Source organism: Manis javanica, chromosome 14, assembly GCF_040802235.1.
Source record: "Manis javanica isolate MJ-LG chromosome 14, MJ_LKY, whole genome shotgun sequence".
Classification (NCBI taxonomy): Eukaryota; Metazoa; Chordata; class Mammalia; order Pholidota; family Manidae; genus Manis; species Manis javanica.
Window position 1 is genome coordinate 42,576,878 of NC_133169.1, and position 24,573 is coordinate 42,601,450.

Below are 24,573 nucleotides of genomic sequence, written 5' to 3' on the forward strand. Positions count from 1 at the left end.
ATGAAAACAAATCCTCTGATTTACAACAACATGGATAGATCTAGAGGGTATTATGCTCAGTGAAATAAGCCAGGTGGAGAAAGACAAATACCATATGACTTCACTTACACATGGAATCTAAAAATGAAAACAAAATGATCAAAACAGTAATTGACATATAAATGGAGGAAAGACTGGTTGTTAAGATGGTGGAGGGCTTGGGGTGGGTGGGTGAAACAGGTGAAGGGGATAAAGAGGCACAGAATCACAATATAATATAAATTAGTCACAGGGATGAAAGTATAGGATAGGTAACATAGTCAGTGGTTCTATAACATCTATGTTGATAGACACTAACTACACCAGATGGGGTGAGGATTTTAAAATATATATGACTGCTGAAACACTGTGTTGTATACTTGAAACCAACATAATGTTGTGTGTCCAATGAACTTCAATAAACACTGAGCAACAAGACAGGGTCCTCAGCATACATCACAGAGTTAGAATCATCTATCATGTCCCCCATATTCTCTGGTAGACAAAAAAAATTATATTAGACCAGATGTTCAAAAGACTTAAAAATTACCTTCCAGGAACCAGATACAAATGGTTGAAACTTTCGTTAGACGTGTATTATTTTCTACGCAGTGTAATAATAATCATTCCTAAAAAGACATTACATTTCTTTTCTTGTGAAGAGAACATTCCAAATCCACTCTCCTAGCTACCCTCACACAGAGAGCATAGTATTGTTAACCACAGTTTTAGTTAGGCTCCCACACAGATGGAGCTCGGTTGCAGAGCCAGGAGAGCACAAAGGTAGTGCCAGGCCTCCCAGCTGTTTGGACAGTGGTGTGTGTAATTAGCAGCCTGCCCTTCAGGTTACAGCTGTGATGATGATGCCCGGGTTCTTGTTCACAGAGTCCAAGAATGAACTTTGCACTCAAGGTAGGAGAGCAAGTCAGAGGCTTTTATTTGGAGATAAAGTGAGAGGATAGAGCTCCTAGCTCATGCCAAGAAGGGAAAAGAGAGCCCTGGGTGGTACATTGTTTAGGAGATTTATATGCAGTTGAGAGATAAAGGGCTAAGGATGCGGACCCTGCTAAGTGGTCCCAAAATGTTTATATTGAAGAGACATTTTTTTGTTAGTTTTACAGGTTATTTACAAGAAATGTACTGCTCTTTTTCCTCCCAGGATAGCAGCTTCCTAGTCTGGGGGCCTATCAATCAAAAGTGCCTGCTTTGCTTCCAAGGTGAGCTGACTTATTGTCTGCTGGTTAAAGAATATGTTAACAAAGTTACTTTTTAAAATTGGGTTTTAAAGTGCAACCTTCAGAATGGAGTCCTTCCTGTTTTTACTAGGTGCTTGCTAAATCAATTGCCCAGGTTGCAAATTACTTGATTAGGGCTGGAGGAGGAAAAGCAGCACCTGGGTAAAGTTAAAATACAAGCTGCCCTCCCATCCCCCCACCCCCGGAGGCCCTCACCCACCCCTCTACCTCAGCCCAAGGTCCCCGTCTCAGTGAAGCCTAATAGAGGGCGGTCTTGTGTGGTTAGCAGCCTGTCCTGCGGTTGCTGCTGATAAGCAAATGGGTGCCTTTTTAGAGAGAGTCACGACTCCGGTCACTGTCCGGCGGGACCCACCCCTAGCGCACTGGCTCCCAGAGCCACGCCTTCTGAGGTGGACCCGGGAGCAGCCGCGGAATCCCGGATGTGCCCACAAACGCCGTAGCAAGGCCAAGGGCGGGCCAAAACTGCTTCCGGGGGCTCGGCGGCCATTCCGAAACCCGCCTCTCAGCAAAGCTCCGGGACAGGCACACAGGCCTCCTCCTGGAGGGCTCCAGGTGGGTGTCAGCCTGGCACCCATGGTGATCTGTAGGCGGGAGCCAGCCGAGAACCGTCTCCTCGGAGTCTTCTGGACAGACAGCCCTCCAAGGCTTCCAGGGCGGGCCGGGCGGCGCCTGACCGGCAAGTGAAACCCGCCCACAGGCTAGTACGCGCTTCCCCCCCGAGGTCCCGGCGAGCTGCAGCCCCGCGGAGGGAGCGGGTTTGCATGATGCTCTCTGAAGAAGGGAAAAAGATGCTCGTCTTTACAACAACCGCGATGGCGGCCGCTCGCATAGAGCATTAAGACGGCGCCCGCCATCGTAAAGCGTCAAGATGGCGACCGTCCGGGTAGAGCGTCAACATGGCGGCCGCTCACGTATAGCGTCAAGACGGAGCTGGCCTGCGTAGAGCGTCAACATGGCGGCCACCCGGGTGGACAGTCAGGACGGAGCCCGCCCTGTTAGAGCGTCAAAACGGCGACCGCCCGCGTAGAAGGTCAAGATGGTGCTCACCCGCGAAGAGAGGCCGTGGCCAGCCTGTGGCCCCGGGTGTGTCCTCGCTCGGGTGCCGGCCCCTCGGACTGAGCCCGGCGGGTGAGCAGTGAGCCTCGTCCGTGGAGAGTCCCAGCGCTCCTGGATCGGCGGCCGGGTCGGGTGAGTCCCGCGCAGCCTTCCCAAGCTGTGAGCCTTCTCCTCGAGGGCTGGTTCCCAGGGCGCCATGTTTGGGGCGGTGTGTCCTCAGTGGTGCTGCCCGCCGCAGCTCTCTTCCCATCCCGCGTTTGGCTGCCTGGCCCTCGAAAGGCCAAAGCTCGGGGGACCAGGGTCGCTGAAAGGGAAGGCTGCCCTGTTCACGAGGCTGCAGCCGGGAAGGCGGCGGCCTGGGCCTGGGGCTTCCTCTCGGGCCCTTCAGCGCGAGAGCCTTTCTGAGGGTCCGGGGGCGCCGGAGGGCTCTGCCCAGGATCCGCAGCCACTCAGGGGCCCGCGGGCCGACTTGCTGGCGTCAGGGAGACTGTGTACTCACAGCTGGGTCCGGAATGGCGTGTCTTTGTTTGCATGGCGGCTCTGCGTGAAACTGCTGAAACTCAAGGTCTGGCTGAAGGGTCCCATGGAGGGAGAGGTGTCACTCGGTAGCTGGTTTCCAAACAGAGTGAGTTGGGCTTTATGAGAGCCTCTGGCAGTGGCAGGCCTTAAACTTAGCAGCGCTCTATGTGGGGTTCAAACCCTTCATGTTTGGAGAGAAGCTCATGACTGGGCTGCCCGCCCTGGGGTGGGTTCATGGCGGGACTGTGTCCCAGCCTCTCCTGCCTGCTTCACGCGGCGGTCTCTTACTAGCCCCATACTTAGGAGTGCTTAGTGTGCGAGTGTATTTCAGAAATTGTTGCACCAGGAGCTACGGATTCTGTATGTCTATGGGAAGATGTGAGCGCGTGTCTTCCTATGTCCCCAGAAACCCTATCATAAATGGGTGAATTTTGTCAAAGGCTTTTTCTGCATCTGTGAAATTATTATATGATTTTCATCCTTCATTTTATCAAGCCATCCCTGAAATAAATCTCCCTTTATTAGGGTGCATGATCTTTTCAATGTTTGTTTAATTCATTTTGCTAATACTTTCTTGAGGATTAATTGCATCTGTGCTCATTAGGGCTATTAGCCTATGGTTGTCTTTTTCTATGGTATACTTGTCTGGTTTTGGTATGAGGGTGATGTTGATCTCATAAAATGAATTTGGAAGCATTCTCTCCTCTTATGTTTTTTGGAAGAATATGAGAGGGAAAGGTATTAACTCTTTCATTATTTGGTAGAATTTTCCCGCAAAGTCGTCGGCCTTTGATTTTGTTGGGAGTTTTCTGATTACTGATTCAGAATTTCCTTCTAGTAATTTTTCTATTTCCTCATGAATTAAGTCTGAGAATATTGTATGTTTCTAGGGATTTTTCCATTTCTTCAAGGTTGTCCAATTTGTTGGCTATAATTGTTCGTGGCTGTTTCTTACAATCCTTTTGAGTTTCTGTGGTATCAGTTATGATGTCTTCTCTTATTTTTTTGAGTCCTCTTTCTTTTCTCAGTGAGTCTACCTAAAGGCTTATCGGTTTTATCTTTTCAAAGAACCTGCTCTTAGTTTCAGTGACCTTTTCTATTGCTTTTTTGTCTTTATTTCATTTATTTCTGCACTTCATTATTTCCTTCCTTCTACTGACTCTGGGCTTTGTTTTCCTTTTACTAGTTCCTTTAGTGTACAGGGTTAGATTGCTTATTGGAGATCTTTCTTGTTTTTTTTTTTTTTTGAGGTATTTCTATAAACTTCCTTCTTAGAACTGATTTTCTGTGTCCCAATCATTGCGTTTCTGTTTTCATTAGTCTCCAGGTATTTTTTTATTTTCTCTTTATTTGCTGAACCTTTCATTAGGCGCGTGTGGTTTAGTCTCCACATGTTTGTGTTTCCTCTAGTTTTCTTCTGTAACTGATTTCCAGTTTTATTCTGTTGTGGTTGGAAAAGATGATATGATTTCGGTCTTCTTAAATATTCTTAAATTTATGAAGACCTATTTTGTGGCCAAACATGTGGTCTATCATTAAGAAAGTTCCATGTGTATTTGAAATGAATATGTGTTCTGCTGTTGGAAGGACTGCACTCTGTGTATCTGTTAAGTCCATCTGATTAATGTGTCATTTAAAGCCAATGATTCCTTATTGATTTTCAATCTTGGTGATCTGTCCATTGACATGAGATATTAAAATCCCCTACTGTTATTGTATTGCTGTCAGTTTCTCCCTATATGCCTGTTAACTGTCACTTTATATATTTAGGTGCTCCTTCATTAGGTGCATAAATATTTTTAAATGTTATACTTTCTTTTTGGATTGATCCCCTTATCACTATGTAATGCCCTTGTCTTTTTTACAGTCCTTGGTTTAAAGTGTATTTTGTTTGATATAATTACTGCTACCCCATCTTCCTTTTCATTTCCATTTGCATGGAATAACTCTTTCCATAACTTCACTTTGAATTTCTGTGTATCTCTAGATATGAAGCGAATCTTTTGTAGAGAGATGGGTGTTTTGTTTTTTTTTTTTTTGTTTTTTTTCAGAGGGCATCTCTCATGTTTATTGATCAAATGGTTGTTAACAAAAATAAAATTCTGTATAGGAGGGTCAATGCTCAGTGCACAATTATTAATCCATCTCAAGCCTAATTCTCATCAGTCTACAATCTTCTGAAGCATAACGAACAAGTTCTTACATGGTGAACGAATTCTTACATAGTGAATAAGATCTTACATGGTGAACAGTACAAGGGCATTCATCACAGAAACTTTCGGTTTTGATCAAACATTATGAATTATAAACAATCAGGTCAAATATGAATATTTGATTTTTATACTTGATTTATATGTGGATCCCACATTTCTCCCTTTATTATTATTATTATTATTATTATTATTATTAATTATTACTACTACTACTACTATTATTATTATGTTTAATAAAATGCTGAAGTGGTAGGTAGATGCAAGATAAAGGTAGAAAACATAGTTTAGTGTGTTAAGAGAGCAAATGTAGAGATGATCAGGTGTGTGCCTGTAGACTATGTGTTAATCCAAGCTAGACAAGGGCATTAAAACATCCACGGATGCAGAAGATTTCTCTCAAAACAGGGGGGTTGAGGTTCTAAGCCTCACCACTGTTGATCCCCAATTTCTCACCTGATGGCCCCCCTGCTACTGTGCCTGTCATAGGTTGTTCCTCCCTTGAGGAATCTTACCCATCTCTGGCTAACCAGTCATCTTCTGGGGCCATACAGGGAGATGTAAAGTTGGTAAGTCAGAGAGAAGCCATATTGTTTGAAAAGGTTAGCTTTTTACTTCTTTGCAGATTTATGCCCTGTGGCTTCTATGCCCAGCACTTGTGTCGAGGTATCTTTACCACCTGGAGGAATTATGATGCTCGGTAAATTAGATATGAGGCACGAATTCTATTTAAGGGTTGTAATTAGGAAGGAAGAAAAAAAGCTATAGAGGTAGCATATGGAAGAAAACATGGGAAGATTGATTATTTCTTTGACATATCTTCTTGTAGAGTACCTTAAGCATGTATAGGTTTTAAACTACTGACTAACTTGCGCACACATATTAACATAATAGGAATACGGTGACATAAACAAAGCAAATCTATTATTACCAGCCATATCCAGTGAAGCCAAGAAAACCATTTAGGCACCCTAGGCATTTGTGAAAATTAGTCTATGATATGATGGATATAGTCCAACTGTACTTGAACAGTCTGAGAGAAATCAGACAAATTAAAGCAACCCATTTCTGGGATCTGTTCACATCCCATATGTTCTTTTAACCGTAGGTAGTCTATAGTCATAAGATTTTGAAGTGCTACAACTTGCACCCCTCCCAACTCCTGGTTGAGTTCCAACAGTACAGATCTGGTCAAATTTGTTTTCTCACTGTATGCACATGCCAGCCTAGACATCTCCCTCCTCATTCCAGTGGCAAGTCCAGGAAACAGTGGGGTGGACGCAACCAGAACCACAGCATCGCCCCGATGCCTGTGGAGGCTTTTTGATGATCATCCCCCGGCAAGAGTCCTCCAGAGAGTGCTGATGCCGGAAGCTCCTCCTCATATCATATCTTAGTTCATTTTCTGGGTAGCCAAGCTAGGCCTTGATCTTCTGCATAGAAGCAAACAGACCCTTTGCCCACATTTTGACATGCCCTCTATACCACTGTGTAGAACTCATTGGAGGTCAGCACAAAGGAACTGCTTTTTTTTTTTATTAAGAGAAAGGCATATTATCAGAAAAGAGTACCTCCATAGCTGATCATCTGACACCCTTTAAGTGATCAACATTGAGGATATTTAAAGCATGTATTAATCTTTGATTTACCAATAGTTTTATCCTATCAAGGAGTAATCCCCCTTTTTTTTTTTTAATACCTTTAATCTACACCTACGTGAAGAAAACTATGTTTACTATGCTTTCCCCTATATCAGGTCCCCCCTAAAAACCGCATTATGGTTACTGCCCATCAGCATAGCAAAATGTTGTAGAATCACTACTTGTCCTCTCTGTGTTGTATAGCCCTCCCTCCCCTTTCTCCCTTCCCCCCATGCATGCTAATCTTACTACCCCCTTCTTCTTCCCCCCCTTATCCCTCCCTGCCCACCCATCCTCCCCAGTTCCTTTCCCTTTGGTACCTGTTAGTCCATTTTTGGGTTCTGTAATTCCGCTGCTGTTTTGCTCCTTCAGTTTTTCCTTTGTTCTTCTACTCCTCAGATGAGTGAAATCATTTGGTATTTCTCTTTCTCCGCTTGGCTTATTTCACGGAGCATAATACTCTCCAGCTCCATCCATGTTGCTGCAAATGGTAGGATTTTTCTGCTTCTTATGGCTGAGCAGTATTCCATTGTGTATATGTAGCACATCTTCTTTATCCATTCACCTACCGATGGACATTTAGGTTGCTTCCAATTTTTGGCTATTGTAAATAGTGCTGCGGTAAAAATAGGGGTGCATGTGTCTTTCTCAAACTTGATTGCTGCATTCTTGGGGTAAATTCCCAGGAGTGGAATTCCTGGGTCAAATGGTAGGTCTGTTTTGAGCATTTTGATGAACCTCCATACTGCTTTCCACAATGGTTGAACTAATTTACATTCCCACCAGCAGTGTAGGAGGGTTCCCCTTTCTCCACAGCCTTGCCAACATTTGTTGTTGTTTGTCTTTTGGATGGCAGCTATCCTTACTGGTGTGAGGTGATACCTCATTGTAGTTTTAATTTGCATTTCTCTGATAATTAGCGATGTGGAGCATCTTTTCATGTGTCTGTTGGCCATCTGTATTTCTTTTTTAGAGAACTGTTTGTTCAGTTCCTCTGCCCATTTTTTAATTGGGTTATTTGTTTTTTGTTTGTTGAGGCATGTGAGTTCTTTATATATTCTGGATGTCAAGCCTTTATCAGATCTGTCACTTTCAAATATATTCTCCCATACTGTAGGGTTCCTTTTTGTTCTATTGATGGTGTCTTTCGCTTTACAGAAGCTTTTCAGCTTAATGTAGTCCCACTTGCTCATTTTTGCTGTTGTTTTCCTTGCCCGGGGAGATATGTTCAAGAAGAGGTCACTCATGTTTATTTCTAACAGGTTTTTGCTTATGTTTTTTTCCAAGAGTTTAATGGTTTCATGACTTAAATTCAGGTCTTTGATCCATTTTGAGTTTACCTTTGTATATGGGGTTAGACAATGGTCCAGTTTCATTCTCCTACATGTAGCTGTCCAGTTTTGCCAGCACCATCTGTTGAAGAGACTGTCATTTTGCCATTGTGTGTCCATGGCTCCTTTATCAAATATTAATTGACCATATATGTTTGGGTTAATTTCTGGAGTCTCTAATCTGTTCCACTGGTCTGTGGCTCTGTTCTTGTGCCAGTACCAAATTGTCTTGATTACTATGGCTTTGTAGTAGAGCTTGAATTTGGGGAGTGAGATCCCCCCTACTTTATTCTTCTTTTTCAGGATTGCTTTGGCTATTCGGGGTCTTTGGTGTTTCCATATGAATTTTTGAAATATTTGTTCCAGTTCATTGAAGAATGTTGCTGGTAATTTGATAGGGATTGCATCAAATCTGTATATTGCTTTGGGCAGAATGGCCATTTTGACAATATAAATTCTTCCTAGCCATGAGCATGGGATGAGTTTCCATTTGTTAGTGTCCTCTTTAATTTCTCTTAAGAGTGACTTGTAGTTTTCAAGGTGTAGATCTTTCACTTCTTTGGTTAGGTTTATTCCTAGGTACTTTATTCTTTTTGATGCAATTGTGAATGAAATTGTTTTCCTGATTTCTCTTTCTACTGGTTCATTGTTAGTGTATAGGAAAGCTAAAGATTTCTGTGTGTTAATTTTGTATCCTGCAACTTTGCTGTAATCCGATATCAGTTCTAGTAGTTTTGGAGTAGAGTCTTTAGGGTTTTTTATGTACAATATCATATCATCTGCAAATAGTGACAGTTTAACTTCTTTACCAGTCTGGATTCCTTGTATTTCTTTGTTTTGTCTGATTACCATGGCTAGGACCGAGATGGGTGTCGTTTTAATCCATTCAGCCATCCTATGTGTTTTGATTAGGGCTTTTAGGCCATTTACTTTTACGTAATCATTGATAGGTATGCACTTAACTGCGATTTTGTTAATTGTTTTCTGATTGGTTTGATAGTTCTTCTCTGTTCCTTCTCTTGCTCTTTTGTGGTTTGGTGTTTTTAATATTATGGCTGGATTCCTTTTGTGACTGGGCAGTGTGCATTGTGGATCTCCTGGGTTCTTGTCTTGAAGGAAAGAATTCAGTTTAGAGACCCAATAGACAGTTAAAGCTGCAGGGTGTTTTTATTCAGCGAAGCAATAGATGGTACACTCCTGAGACAGAGAAGCAGACTGACCCCAAGGGTGGATAGCCACTCATTGGGCTTTTCACTGTGTCTTTTATGGGGTTTATTTGGTTTCCTCCCTCCCATTTTTTCATTCTCACACTGTCTTTCGGATGTCTTGTTTCCTCCTCTTCAGCCTCTTTGTATAAGTTTGTGTTTTGTCATTTTTTCCCATGAACATCCAAGAGAGATGCATGGTGGGGTCAAAACTTTAATGTAAATGATACAATACTGATATGGTGGCTTCAGGGTCATTAACAACAAGGTCTTTCATAAGTGCATATGCTCTAAAATCAGGAAGGTCCCAGTGACCGTATCTTCTGTTTATCAGTTTGTGCTGAAACACTGAACGGGTTGGTTTGAAGGAGACAGGCGGTCTCTGACCAGAGACTGGGTGGGCGGCTGCCTTCCTCTCTCCTATCCTGCTCCTGTCTCTCTAACTGCCTACTCTAACATTGCCAGTTTATTTTTTGTGTTACCTATTATGTGGTTTTGGTTTGTGGTTAGTATGAGATTCATATATGCCAAGCTACGTACGTACGTGTGTGTGTGTGTGTGTGTGTGTGTGTGTGTGTGTGTGTGTGTGTGTCTCCTCTTCTCAAAGGAAAGAATTCCAGATGAGATGCAGAGTTAAAGCCACAGGAGTTTTTAATCTAGCACATGTATGGAAGACACTCTACTTTCAGTTGCCTGAGGGAATCCCACCAGGCCCCGGCTCCTCCAACTGACTATTTGAGGTTACCAATTGAATCTCCATCTCATACAGTGTGGACGTATTTCAAACTGCTGGTTTTGCACTGGTCCCAGGTTGAACGAGTTTATGTATGAACCCTTGAAAATCAGAATCTCAATATCCTATAGCCTTTTGAGTCTCCTTGAAATAAATCCCATTGGTTTTCAAAGCAGATGTTTTGGGGGGTCATCTTTCCAGTACAGGTCCCAAAGATTGGGTACATGATGTGGGGCACACACCCCTTGCTCCGTGGACAGCTCCGCAAGTGTGAGCTCCCTCCTCACTGTGGGTCACTGTCCTGGAAGGAGGGCTGTTGGCAAGACTGTCTCTGCCTCTCCTTCCATCTCAGTGTGGCCTTTTCATCGTCTGTTCAGAGGAGCTTACCAGTCTTCTATTACCTCCCTTAGTTTATACTCCTCTCATTTTTTCAGTTCCAGAACACTTCTTTTTGGTGTTCCTGGAATGGGCCATCCATGCTCTTGGGATATTTGGCTCTTCTCTCTCTCTTGGTACAATGTTTTCATCTCAGATGTCGGGATTCCAGATTGTCTAGGGTTCCTTCAGGTCTTTTCCTGCAAAGTCACAGTGAAACCTTCCCTGGCTACCCAATCTACAATTTCAGCCCACTTCCAAAATGTCATATCCCCTCTTTTTTCTTCTTAGCTTCTACCACTATTTTTACACTTTTACCTTGATCATGTCTTTTCCCCCAAAAAGAAAATTTGTGTCTTTACTACTATATCTCTAGGAGTTCATTGAATAGCATTAAACAAATGAATAAAGGGATTATAGATTTTTTCAACTTTATTTTCCAGTAATTGTATTTAAATATAATTGTTTCCCCTTTAGATTTTGAACTTTCCAGTAAGTTATTTTCCACAATCTGATGTTCTTATAGCCTTCTATACCACTTAATTTTACTGATGTGTTACTTTCCCTATTTTCTTGAAGCTAGTAAATCATTTAACACTTTTCATCTGATCATTGCTTTGACCTAATCACCAACTTCATTTAATCTAGTCTTTATACTTTTTCAGAAATATCCATGGAACATTAAAATAGCCCATTGGAATTTTGGGCATGGTTGTAGCTTATAGATTTGCTGGTCTTCATTGTAGGTATTAGGTCTGGGCCTTATTTTTATTGTCAAATACCAACTCTCAATGTCTTAAGGTTTTTCTTTGGAACTGGTGAGATTCGCTGGAGAAGAATTATCCTCTCTAGTACTTAAGAGGTGTAACTTTAGCTGCTGTTATTCTCAGGCCAAGTAGAAGGAAGGACATTGTAACTCACCGTTTAATAGGAAGAATTTCCTTTAATCTCTTTCAGTCTGGTTTCCACGTCCTCACTGGTGTCCATGTGTTTCCCAGTTCTACATCTCTCTTGTTAAATCTCTCCAAGAGGAAAATTCTGATTTTCTTCTAAGGGGGGAGAAAACTGATTTTTTATCCACAGGATAGGTCAGAGGATCTGTAGCCCAATTTCAGGGGGGCTGTTCCTCCCAAGTCCTTAATTATTCTTTGATTCTTCAGTGTTTGCTCTCTATTCCCTGGCCAGTCTAGAGTTTGGTTAAGTCATCTAATACTAATATATCCATCTTCCAGATTTTATATTTAATTTCTGTAATCACCTTTCCTATTCTCTGTCATTTTTGGTTTATGCATTTTTGTTTCTTAACTCTCTTTACTGCAATTTAAGGAGGGAGCAGAGAAAAACACATTTCAATTACTTCATTTAAAATAGTAAAATTACTTAAACAGTTCTGATTTTGCATATGTCATGAACAATTTGTAGTATACTTTATACATAATAATTTCCATTTAAATTCAGAGCAATAGAATTTGGGCCATTCAGTTTGTTGTATTCCTTTATTTATAAGAAAGTAAAGTTAACACAATAGAGTAGAAAAAAGAAAGCAGTGCTGTCAGAGCCCATTTTCAGGAAGCATCAGGACACATCTGCTGTGGTTGTACGCTTTGTTTTTTTACTGAAAGATTGGCTGACTTAATCTGTCGCTTCTCTAACCAAAGTTGTGGCCAATGACAAATCTGACTGTTTGAAAAGCTTGGGTCCTTTCTAGGCAAGTGTTTGCCGCCAGTGAGTAACGCGCTGCACTCTGAGGGTCCCGCAGGAGGTCCTGACACATATTTTAAGCCCTGAACCTGAGCTCAAGGGTTCTCCAAATTATCCCGACTGTCAGCCGACTGCTCTGAAGGGAACAGCAATCAGATGAGGCAGCTCTTGAGTGTTTATGGAAACAATCAGGGTCACTTTCTGAGAACTGGCTGCTCTCCACAGGCGGGGCCCGGCCTGTGCTCTGTAGCGCCACCTTCTGGCCCGTGGCATCCTCACTGCCTTCCACCTGCGTAGTCCCCCTTCATTCGCCTTTTGAGTGCTGGCGCCCCAGTGCTGGGGACAGCAGTGACCGTTCACCTTTCAAAGCCTATCCTGTATAGACCGTATGTATGGGCTCTATAGGCAGTTCTTTCAAGCCCTACTTTTTAAAATTCTAATACTGGTAAATCTAGGAATTGCATACCTGTTAGTTTAAAACTCCAGCATTGCAGAAGGGGGCGTGTCTTCCTCCCTGCGTACCTGGCTTCCCCTTCACAGACAACCAAGATTCCAGGCTCTTGTATATCATCCTGGTTACCGGCTGTGCGTGTGCAAGCACATGTGTATATACTCTCCACTTGGTGTACACAAGCTGTGGGAACACTGAGCAAAAGCACAGAGATGACAAACATGGTGCACAGGGTAGATTTTAGATAGTGCTGTGCACAGGAGAAGACAGAAAAGGATGACAAAGTCTAGAGCAGGGGACCTAGATTGGCCCTTGAGGTCCCGAGATCCAAACTTTCTTCATAGGAATTAGTGCAACGCAGTTGGTTCAATCAATTCCCACTCCCATCTCCACCCTCAGGTGCTTATTGTCAATATTGTACTGTATTTTGGCATGAAGCATTGCATTTGTGTTTTGTTTCTGTTTCTTTTCCATGGCATTTCCATTCATGTTTTGAGTTGGCTCTATGGCAGAGTTGAGTGACTTTTTCAGGAGTGACTCTTGTAATATTTTTTTTAATACACATTTGACAATTTCTGCCAGTTGCTTTTACACTTGAAAACAACTTGTCTGCAGATCATACTGCAGTATTACACCTTCTTTTTCTCAGCATCTGCAGATACTCTGCTATTTCTCTACTATTTTCAAGCAATGTATGTTGTTTTATGGAAGAGTAAAGCCAGCTTGATGTTTAGCACTTGCCATGACTTGCTTTTCCTCTTAGGATACCTGAAGAATTTGTTTGTTTTATCCTTTAAGGAAAAAAAAAATAACTGCAATTTAGGAATTTGTGGTTTCAGGTCTTCATTGCAAGGGGTGTTTTACTGTGGCATATCTTGCATAATTGTCTTGTTTATTGGTTGACCTTTTTATTGTTACGTCACATCATTTCACCTTTCTTTTTTTATCTGTCTTCTCATTGTGTATTTGTCCTTCCCTTTATAACTGCTCTCAAGTAGATATGTCAGTTTTTCAGTTGAAAGATGTATTCTGTTACTCTGTTTCTTTCTGGTCCTAAGTTGTTTGTTCATCCTGTTTTGACCTTGTTTAGCTTTTTATTCCCCCCCCCCCCTGCTTTCCATTTTTATTTCTTTGCTTTGGCTTGTCATCTTGTCTTCACGCCCTCGTTGTACTGAAGCCAGTTGCCAGTTCTATGGCATGGAGAATGCTAATGTACTTCTTTGTCTATTCCTTGGGTTACATTTTTCAAACAGGTTTTTTTTTTCTTCATTTCATTCAACTTTGTTTTCCTCAATATGGTTATCTAGTTGCTATGCTCTCTTTTTTTCCTGTTGCTCTTGTTTAATTAGGGATTTCCATTCTCACTCAGCCTACTGTATTTTACTGCTGGTGAATTTACTCTGACACTCTGTGCTTGTCTTGGTGTGAGAGCTGAGAAAAAAATCTCTCTCCACTCACCCCCTTGGAAAAGAAGTCAACCTCCTCATCCCTGGAACCTGTGAATATGTTACTGCAAGTGTCAAAAGAGGCTTTTTAGGTGGGATTTATTTCAAGGTTTTGAAAAGGGCAGATTATCCTGGATTGCCTGTGTGGGGATGATGTAATCACAAGAGTCCTTATGGGAGGAGGTAGAGGGGAGAGAGAGAGAGTGGCCATGTGACAGTGGAAGTGGATGTTGTAGTGATGTATTCTAAAGATGAAGGAAATGAAGGTGCGCCAGCAATGTAGGCAGCCTCTAGAACCTGGAAAAGGGAACAGAGTCACCCCTACAGCCTCCAGGTGGGACCAGTTCTGCCAATATCTTGATTTTAGGCAGTAAGACCCATAATGGAATTATGATCTCCAGAACTGCAAGATAAGAAATTTGTATTTTAAGCCCCTTACGCAGTGGTAATCTGCTGTAACAGCAATAGGAAGCTCATACTATAGGGCATGTTTAGAATAATTCTTTCTCTTAGTTCTAGACCTAATCTGAACCATTTTATTTTTGAGAAAGATTTTTTCTGTCTTTAGTTAATTATTGACTACTAACTTAAGAATGCTCCTTAGTCACTAGCTTATGGTTGTTTCATTGATTTATATTTTCTTTCTGTTCCTGATCTCCAATTCCTTCTTGATGCCCTGCCCTATAGGCATATAGTATAATGGGCATGGCTTTTATTCTTGGAAATGTACTCTGTTGTATTTATCAACCATATGTTGCATATCCATTCTTTCTGAGTTAGAAACTAAAATGCCACTTCCCTTCCATTATAAATAATGCTGTGAATTTCACCCTAGTAAAGATCATGTTATAGAATGAGATTATAGGCTCATAGGTTATATGTATATTTAATTTCATTAAATATTGGCTAATTTTTTCTCCAACACAGCTACATAGGTGGATACTTCATTTTATATCATGAAGGTTCCTTTTTTAATCCATATCCTTACAATTATTTGTATAGGTTAATCTAATTTTTACCAATTTGGTATGTGTAAAATAGTATCTAATTTTTGGTTTGGGTTTTTCCAATAGGTGACAAGGCTGAGACTGTCTTGGGAAATGTGCCTACCATTTAGTGGCTGCAAGAGTCCGAGCCCATGTGTGTGGAACAGCGTGAGGCAGGACCTGCTTGAGGTAAAGAAGGCTGAAGCTGGCTGGATCACTGCCTGGCTCTAGAGCAACTGCTCAGTTTGAAGGAAATACATATTGCCCCTCAGGGAGCAGACAGTCAGTGGGAAGTTGGAAGTAGAATGGAGCTAACTAGAGTTCAAGCCCTGTGCAGATCCCATGGGTTTCCAGGAGACTGGGGCCTAGAACAGAAGCTGGCGAATGAAGCCTTCGTGCTTGACAAGCACAGGATTCACGATGAGGGCCATGGATGTAAAGCCAGGGGCTTCCTATTTCCCTGAAGGCTCTGGGGAAGTGATGGGGAAGAGAGTTTCAAAAGAGACAATGGGTTGTTGAAATACATGAGCCTGTTCCCTATAGTGGGGAAAATTCAATAAATGCTGGAGCTGTGTGGAATCACAAGGTGTTCGCAAACCCACTATACACATATACCCCACATACAACTTTTATGTGTACATGTTATATGGTACTGCTAAGATATGACAGTTACCATGTTATATGGGGCAAGAAGGTTCTAAGTCTGGTTCAGGTAATGCCTTATTCTCACCCTTGGGGAAATTTAGCAATGTGGTTACCCTAGATACATAAAGTAATGATCTTTTGTTTAATCCACATCATTGGTTCCCATGTTTTGATATGAAGTGTAAGATAAAAATTCAAGTTGAGAAGAGTTTGTGTTGGGTAAAAGACCCCCCCCCCCATCATTGGTTTGCTCTGATGCCTGTGTCAGAATGCTCTGGAACCCTGTCTCACATCATAATGGCCCTCCTGGTGTACTTAAGCACCGGCCAGGCCAGTGAGTGACTGAGTGCGGAGAGAGCCTCTCTAGTTGCTTGTTGTTCTTGGATAGTGAGTGCGGAGAGAGCCTTTCCAGTTGCTTGTTGTTAGATATACTGACCTGTTTCTTTGCTGCCATCACTTGAACCTCTGGCAGCAGAGTTCCAGGGAGGAAGGCACACTTCTTTGAAGTGCTGAGCCATGAAGCGTAAACGGAAAAGGAAACATCTTGAAACCACACGTTTCCTCAAAGCTGCCAGGATGTCAGGAGGTGTGTCTGTGATATTCTCTGAGCATTGGGGATCAAAAAACTCTTCTAAAGAAAAAGAGCAAGGATTCCTACTTATGGGAGAGAAGGGGCAGGAAGGCTAGAGGGAGAAGTGTGGGTGCGCTGGTCTTTCTAAGGGAATAGATCATCTGAGGGTCAAGAACAGGTTCCTGTGACTAGGTCCTTGTCTCTGTAGCGTAGGACCTGTGTTCCCGACATCGTGCCGCTCTGGGTTACTGTATCACAGATGTAGTGACTGATTACTATAACTTTTCTTATATAATGTATTTCCCTTTATTTCTTTTTTTACAAAACTGAGGGCATTTGTTAAGTAAGTGGGTATTGTTATACATTTTCCAATAATACTTTTTCCAGTTTATGAAGAATGTGTGGCTCATAGAGGTAAGTAATTAGGAAAAAAGTTTGGGACCCTAAAATTGGAGGTGCGGGGATGAGAGTATGAAGTCAGGTACAAAATGACTTGATTTCTTAGATTGTCTCCAACATGAAGACCTTTCTTTCATTGTCTCAGAGCATAGAGATGTAAATGTGCGGCTCCGTTATGAAATGTAAGGAGGAAACCAGCAGGACACACACATGCACTTACACACATATGTACATCTAATACCATTTAACCACAATGGTTGAATGGAGAAAGTTCGGTTCTTTCTAGAAAAAATGGGAAACTGAAATAGTTGTGACTGTGAGGTTTAAAAAGTAAATAGGTCCTATGAGGAAGAACCAGTGCTCAGCAGCGGGAGGGGACAGACCAGGACCAGGATCGAGCGTCCCAGTGGGGGCTCATGAAAGGAATGTGACATTTGGGTTTCAGCACACCCCAGTGGGGCCTTGAGGGGAGGCTTGGAAAGTGAGTCTGTCTTCAACTTCAGTACAAATAGTGCATGTTCAGAGATATATTTTGTGTAAACTATGAAGCATGTAAAACAATTTCACACCAATTCGCACATACACACATGTATAGCATAAATAAGCAAAGGGGAAGACAGTAATTTCTAACGTAATGCCTTTCTTAATATGTACCAGGTCCGAAAGCAACGGAAGCTGCTGCTGCTGCTTCAGAGTTCCTCTCCTGTGTCCCTTGTGAGAACAAGCCCGCTGGTGCTGGTAAGAAGGGACTATCGAGTGGGATACAAAGGACAGTGGGGATCTAGGCAGAGCCCAGAGATGAACTGTGTGATTCTGCTCATCAGTCAGCACAAGGCTGCACAGTACAGAAAGAAACTCAAGATGCTTCTCCATCTTCATTAATATAACCCCCAAGAGAAGTAGTAAATTCCAAGGGAAAATACTTAGAAGGATTGGAGCGAGCCCAAGGACACAAGGGGAGAGCAGTGAGTTATTTGAGGAAATGGTGGAAGAGGGCCTAAGGGGATGAGGTGTATCAGAGAAACATGGAAGAACATGTCGGTATGAACTGGGCAAGGACAGGTTATTTTACCAAGAAGGTGTGACAGCACTAATAGCCTAAAGCAGGCCCAACATCATAGGATCCTCAGGTCCTGACCTGAGTATAGACACACCTGGTCCAAGACCCCAGCACAGAGGTACCTTCTCATAGCTGATGTTCTCAAGTTCAACCCTATACAGACCCATCAGCACCCGCTATCTTCATCATTCACTTCCTTGTCATCTTTCACATGCATCTAAGTTCTCTAATCTGTTTTTGTCCCAACCAAAGAGTGATAATTCCTCTGATTACCAAAGTGCTGCATTAATTATCCCTATATTTTAATGTTATATAAATAGGAATGCACAACACATGCTTTACGTCTACTTCTTTTCACTCTCTGTACCTGTGTTTATAATCATCATCCATGTTATATGTGACTGTAGTTCATTCATTCTTGGCATATAGTGTCTTTATTGATTATACTTTTATGAGCATTTGGGTTACATTTCAGTCTAGGGTTACTCTCAAAGGAGATATTCTGAAAATTCTATTACATGTTTTTGCCATATGGACATACGTCTGTTTGTTGAACGCCTCTGAGTTAAAGTGCTAGGCTTTCGTGTCCGTATTCTATCTCAACTCTTTAGACCTCAATCTTTCAAGATTTTACTTTGTAATGCAATCACATGTTGCTCTACATTTATTCTTGCACACTCTTTCCTGCGCCCTCATTTACTTTGGAATCAAACAGTTCTGTATTCTGAAAACTCATATTCTTTCTCTTACAGCCATTGATTCTCATATCCTTCTGTTCTTTCACTGTTACTTTAGATTTCACATATACATTAATTCCACTAGTCTCAAAGAGAATACTCCCAATAATTCTGTTGCACATCTAAGCCACCTAACAACATGTGAAACACGCACACACAAATCCGTAATCGTAGGACACGCAGTCTGCACACATAGATATGTGCTGACCTAAAACACAGACACAAAACACACATACCATTCTCACGCACACAGGACTCACTCCATATTCAACTGTGCAAACACCAGATCAGTCACACATTAAACTCTAACCTAGTTTAAACCATCAGGTTAAGAATTGATGCACACAACACACATGACATTCATCACACCATTCTGCCGCAATGTGCGCACGATGCACACACCTGACATTCATTGGAGATGAAGGTTATTTTAATGCACTGAGGAAAAGTGAGCTTGGTCAGCAAAACAAAGACAGTGACTAATAATATAAAATAAATTCTGGAAAGATAAAAATTCAATTGTTTCATGTGAGGTTGTAAATCTAGGAGGGGGAGTGCAAAGGGCACACCCACACACACAAAAATGGTAGAGGAAAGAAACTGGTACCAAAAGTCTTAAGCAAGGTGAGTGAGTGTGAGGATCCTGGACTACAGGGTCCGGAGAGTAACCCGGAAAGCTGTAATAGGCCCATTCTCTGTCCAAGCCAAAGGTAAATGTTTAGGGCAAAATCAGTATTTCCATGAGGGAGGGAAAGTGGGGACAGTACATTAGGAGGGCACAGAATGGAACCAGCTGCTCTGTTACTTCGCTGCATTTTCCAGGAGTCTCAAAGCTCCAGGCATCAGGTACACCGCCTTGGTATTTGGAAGATGAAACTGTGGGTCCCGAGAAAAATGATGGACCCTGTGGATCCGAATACTACACATCTGGCTCCTCTCTTGACTCAGCCTCTTCTGCTGGTGAGTAAAAGGGAAGAGCTGCTAAAGTCTAGGCCGATCAGACCTGTAGAAATCTAGGTCAGTGGTGTCTCTGCTCAGCCAGAGAGAAAGGTATACTTTGGGCCCAGTCGCAATCTCCTCCTCTGCAACTTGGGAGCCTAGGGCTGTTTCCATGCCATCAAAAGGAATTTATTTCAAATAATTCCTTTATTTAATCACATCTGCAGAGTCCCAATGGCCTCATAAGGTTAACATTCATAGGTTCTGGGGAATAGAATATGGGCGGCGGACCTTATTCAGACTGTGACAATGAAAACATAATGTGTTTAACCCAATGACATATGTAGTCGGGTAAACCTAAGGAAAAAAAACTTGGAAAAGCAAAAAAAAAAACAAGAGTGACTATATTCCTTTACTTTTCGTTCAATTTAACAGAGATCTTCAAGAAACAAAAGCATATTGGAGAGCCTGGTAATCTTCCCCAGAAGGAATTAGAAAATACCTCTACCTCAGATTACTCCTCCTCTCTCTCTGACTACGAGAATAGCGGTAAGTAAAGGTGTTTAACCTGGAGGAGGGAAAGGGACGTGTGAGAATGGCCCAGAGATCAGCCTGAGATTCCCTGGTCGACTGGAGATAGAAGCTGATACAAACCCCTGTCCAGACATGAGAGAACACAGAAAGATGACAATGTTTCTTTCTGCTCTCGGTGAGAGTCAGTGCGTGTACATAAGGCACAAGCTTGAGATTCAAGGGAAATCTCAACAAGGACAAGTGCCCAAAAGTGCAAGGGTATCAGACAGGGGCCGTATTGGAAAAGGTAGCGAAGCTGACAGAGTGACAGAGAAATGGGCAGACTAACTCAGACTGAACCTGAGCAGATGTGCTCCACTAGTCACAGTGTCACAAATCTCTCACAATCAGCTGGAGGGAGCTAGGAAGGTCCAGAATGAAGCACCCACGCAGGAACCTGTAGTTTCCTCCTGTCTTACAGAGGAGAGCAAAGCTCCTTCATGTGCGTCCTCTCATGCATGAAGAGTGGCTGCAAATTTGAATGTGGCCCCTCAGTTCTTGCCTCCACCCACCTCCTGTCCTCATAAGCACACAGGCACGATACTCCATCACACCCACAGCTGCTCACACTCATATGCACACACCTAAGCTGATATCCACATGTTATACCATCACACCCTCACTTTTCTGCACATACATTCCTCTAATTTGCTCTGACCTCATTCCTTCAGTACCATGGTCTTTGACCCCGCAGATAATCCCACTCTTGTAGCACTGTGTATTTCACACTAATAGGGCATGAAACCATCACAAATGTGTAACAGCCACTAAAACTCCTCTCTGTTCCCAGGCTCTTAGTCCCTTCACATAATCCTCAAATTCCACCATCCATCTGGTGATCTCCCTTCTATCTAGCCTTCATGTGGCCTCTCTGTTACACTTTTGTGGTCTCAACACATCTCAGAAAGTAACTCAAATCCTCAGTCTTTCCTATAAACCAAATAGATATTATGTATCTACTGAAACTTGCACAGCACAAGAAGCACAGGTTATTAATAAATACATAGAAGATACACTGCCTCCATAAATACAAAATTATGCTTCATGTCACCCAGCACACCACACCACCTTCACACATCCGGGCCATCTCATCTCTAGACTCACAACCTAAACTTGTGGAAGAAACATGACAGGCACATACACATCAAACTATACTTGCCAAACTTGGTACGCACACGAGCTCTCTCAAAAAACAACACACACTAAGTTTTCCCTTCCCCATAGGTACGTTACCCACCAGACACTCCCTAACCACCTAAAGGAGAAAGTGGATATATTTTGAGAAGTAAACATTGGGTTGCAGGTGTAACTGAAGTTTTTAAACAGGGGAAGGGGCTGAATGTGTTTGTTATTTTGTCAGGAATAATAATTTACCTACTTATTTACCTAAGTTTGTGAATTTAAAGGCATAATCTATACTGGAAATGTAGAGGAAAGCTTCGTGTTGCTGATGAGGATGATAAGGAAGCTCACAAAGGTTGGACAGGATGAGTAGCTGAGCTGCTCAGCCCAGTCCCTACATTCCCTTCAAAAAGAGAAAAGGGCTTCAGGGCAGAGGAAGTAAGACTGAGGCCTCTGTGGAGGGACAAATTGGGGGTGTGCTTTCAAGGATAGGACAGTTCCCCATGTGCACACTGGGACAGCTGTGAGTGAGGCAGTGGGCTGTGCTGATAACAATGTGGGAATTCAGTTACCACCTCTTCCCTAAAATCAGCACAAACTCTCACACACACACATACACACACACACACACATACCCTATATTCCTCCATACCAGGTTAGCCGCATTATTCCTTTTCACTTTCTCATATGCACAAGCCTTCATTCCAGATGCATCTTTCCCATTCTCTGCAAGTGTTACACAGATACACACTGCGCCTTCCCTCCTCACGCAGTCATTCTCAGACTCTGCTGTCTACAGACTGACTCATAATAATGTACACCCTTTCACACAGGTAGCTTGTTTTAGCTCCCTCAGAGCCAGTGTACACACTCAAAAACTCCTAATGCCCTGATGGGAATGCACTTTCATGTGCAGTCTTTCTTTTCCACATAACCACCTCGCCCATAAAACCTTTAGCTCAAAGCCTTCAGCCCCTCATGGAGCTGCGCTTCTGGGGAGCCCAGGCACACTTCCTCCAACACACTCCATCTTAACTGTTTCACAATAAGAACGTGTACCATCCCTGTTCATGTGTATTGTCTCACCACACACACATGTACACCATCATTCACCACCCCCTTACCTATGTGAGAAACACTCACCAGCTATGTCCCAGAACATACATAGACCTCCACACCCTCATTCCCACAGAATCACACCACAAACATACTTCAGATAAAGTATACCACACACGGCATTCTTTGACTTCACATACATGTGTACTTGGGGGCCATGTGAGCACATAGGAATATTGTCATGACCATCGCAACTCCTACAGACTTCACACACTTACTCTAGTTTTCTTGTTTGAAACTTCTTTTCCCAGAAATCACCAAGTTACCTGAAGATGTTCCTCATGTTGGGGCCCTTGAGATGACTCCGCCCCAGGTCTGGGAGGAGTGGGAAGCTTCCTCCTCCTCTCCATCCTCCTCCACCTCTCCCTCCTCCTCCTCCTCCACCTCCTCCCCCTCTACCTCCTCTCCAGTCCCTGTGAGTCAGCAGGGTGGGTTCTCTCTGTTCCCACAACACACGGACACAGCACCCATCAGGGAAATTTATTACAGGCGTGTCTTTCTGAAAAGAGATGTGACTGTCTGGTGGGGTGGGGTGGAAGTGTTAGAGCCCACCTCAAAAAAGACCAAACTGGTGCAGTGTGTTTTTTCTCAAGTGGCCCAAAAAACATCTGGGGCCTTTTTAACACCAAAAAGCCAGAATACTTCTCTGAGAAGACCCTCTTATGTGTCTCCACCGAAACGCCTCACTGACATGGAGTGCAGCTCGGATAACAATGCCCTGCATGGGAGGGTGCTGGCTGATGGTGCAGGGGAGCCTCCAGCCCAAGAGGAGGGCTCCAGGGCCAAGACACCCCAGGGGCTGGGGACCCTGGATAGCGGCTTCAGGTGCCTGGGCTGCTACCAGGTTTTCCGCAGCTTGGAGGTCCTGCAGGCACACGTGGAAAATGCGGCCCGTGAGCGCTTCAGCTGCCACGTTTTCAACCGGGCCTTTGCTCAGATGATCAGCAAGCGCAAGAAGAGAGCCCGAGAACTGGGAGGAGAACATCAGGATGAGAACGTTTACCTGCCAGACCAAAAGCGGTCTCGCAGTAAGACATCCTCCTGCAAGTAAACAGCCGTTTCAGGCCCCAGAAGAGTGAAAGTGAAGCAGGCCAGCCTCTACTGAGCCACCACTACTGGCCCTTTCAGCTCCTCTTTTTTGAAGGACTTGGCTGTTTTAGCTGTTACTTTAATTAATTAGGCATCCTTACTAACCCTTCAATAAATCATTTTCCCTCAATTAACCAGTCATTTACTGTTGTTTGTAATCTAATGTATCTTAACGGATACAAATTAGCTTTAACATGATAATTTCTTTTTAATCATTGACATGGTATAGGGTAGAAAGGAGTAGCACACTATAGCCCTCTGAGTTTGTACTGAAACAATAAGGGGTATATACTTACACTTGGTATGTATACTATGTTCTTGATTAGTTAGGAAGCTGTGTTGAGAAGGTTTACATATGTATACAAAAAAATTGGACTTCAGTAGCATAGACCTGGGCTTAAATTCTTTACCAACTCTTAGCAGTTTTGCACACTTTTGGGTCAGTGCTCTCGTCTTCAAAGAGGAGAGAATGTTACCTAAAATAATGGGAATTGTGAAGGTCACAGACACAGGTAAAAGCACCTAGTACAGTGACTGGCATAAATGGAGGCTGGAAATAATTTCTCATTCCTTTTTGAGATTTGTTTTCCTTACCTCTGAGAATCAACAGTTTGATTATGATGTGTCTGCGTGGGGTCTTCAATTTTTTTAGTTTATATTATCTAAGATTTGCTGAACTTAAAAAAAAACCCTTTTAAATGTTGACATAAACTCACAAGAAGTTGCAGTAACCCCATGAGGCAGCTCCCCAACGTGATCACAGCGCATTATCCGAACAAGGAAGTTGTTTGGAACAACACCATAGGCCAGACTACAGACCTTCCTCAGATTTCACTACTATGGCAGGTGTCATTCTGCTTATGTTTTCATGTATATTTCTATGACATTTTACCATGTATAGATTCATATGCCCATCATTGCAATCAAGATAAAGAGATGTCCTTAAAGCAAATCCCTCATGTGGCTCTTGTTACATAGGTCGTTCCTTTCCCTAACTCTCAGTGACCACTTGCCTACTCCCTATCTCTATTTTTCTTCTCACATCAAGAATTTTATATAAATGGAGTCATTTGGTATATAAACTTGTGAGATTTTTACATTTTTTGTTTCATACATAATTCCCTTAAGACCCAGCCAGGTTGTTGCATATATTGATAGTCTATTACTTTTATTTCTGAGTATTCTATTTCATGATGTAGAACAGTTCAGTGTATCATATATTCAAGGGCATTATGCTGTTTCACATGATTTTTGATTATAGGTCAAGCTGTGACAGTGTCGAGGTTTTTGTCATAAATTGTTCTCGCCTTTTATACAAATGCTTAAGAGTGTTAGTGTTTGGTCATATGGTAAGAATGTATCTTCTTTAAAAACTTCACCAGTTTCCATAATGACC

At 42.6% G+C, this 24,573-nt stretch overlaps 1 protein-coding gene across 1 annotated transcript; it reads left to right on the forward strand.

The window, feature by feature from the left end:
• Positions 1-17,285: 17,285 nt before the first annotated feature.
• On the forward strand, positions 17,286-23,311 carry LOC140845928 (uncharacterized). The gene is made up of 3 exons (XM_073221138.1): positions 17,286-19,298; positions 19,713-19,826; positions 22,340-23,311. The coding sequence occupies exons 1-3, from the start codon at positions 19,079-19,081 to the stop codon at positions 23,137-23,139; spliced, it is 1,134 nt and encodes a 377-aa protein (XP_073077239.1). The 5' UTR covers positions 17,286-19,078; the 3' UTR covers positions 23,140-23,311.
• Positions 23,312-24,573: the final 1,262 nt, after the last annotated feature.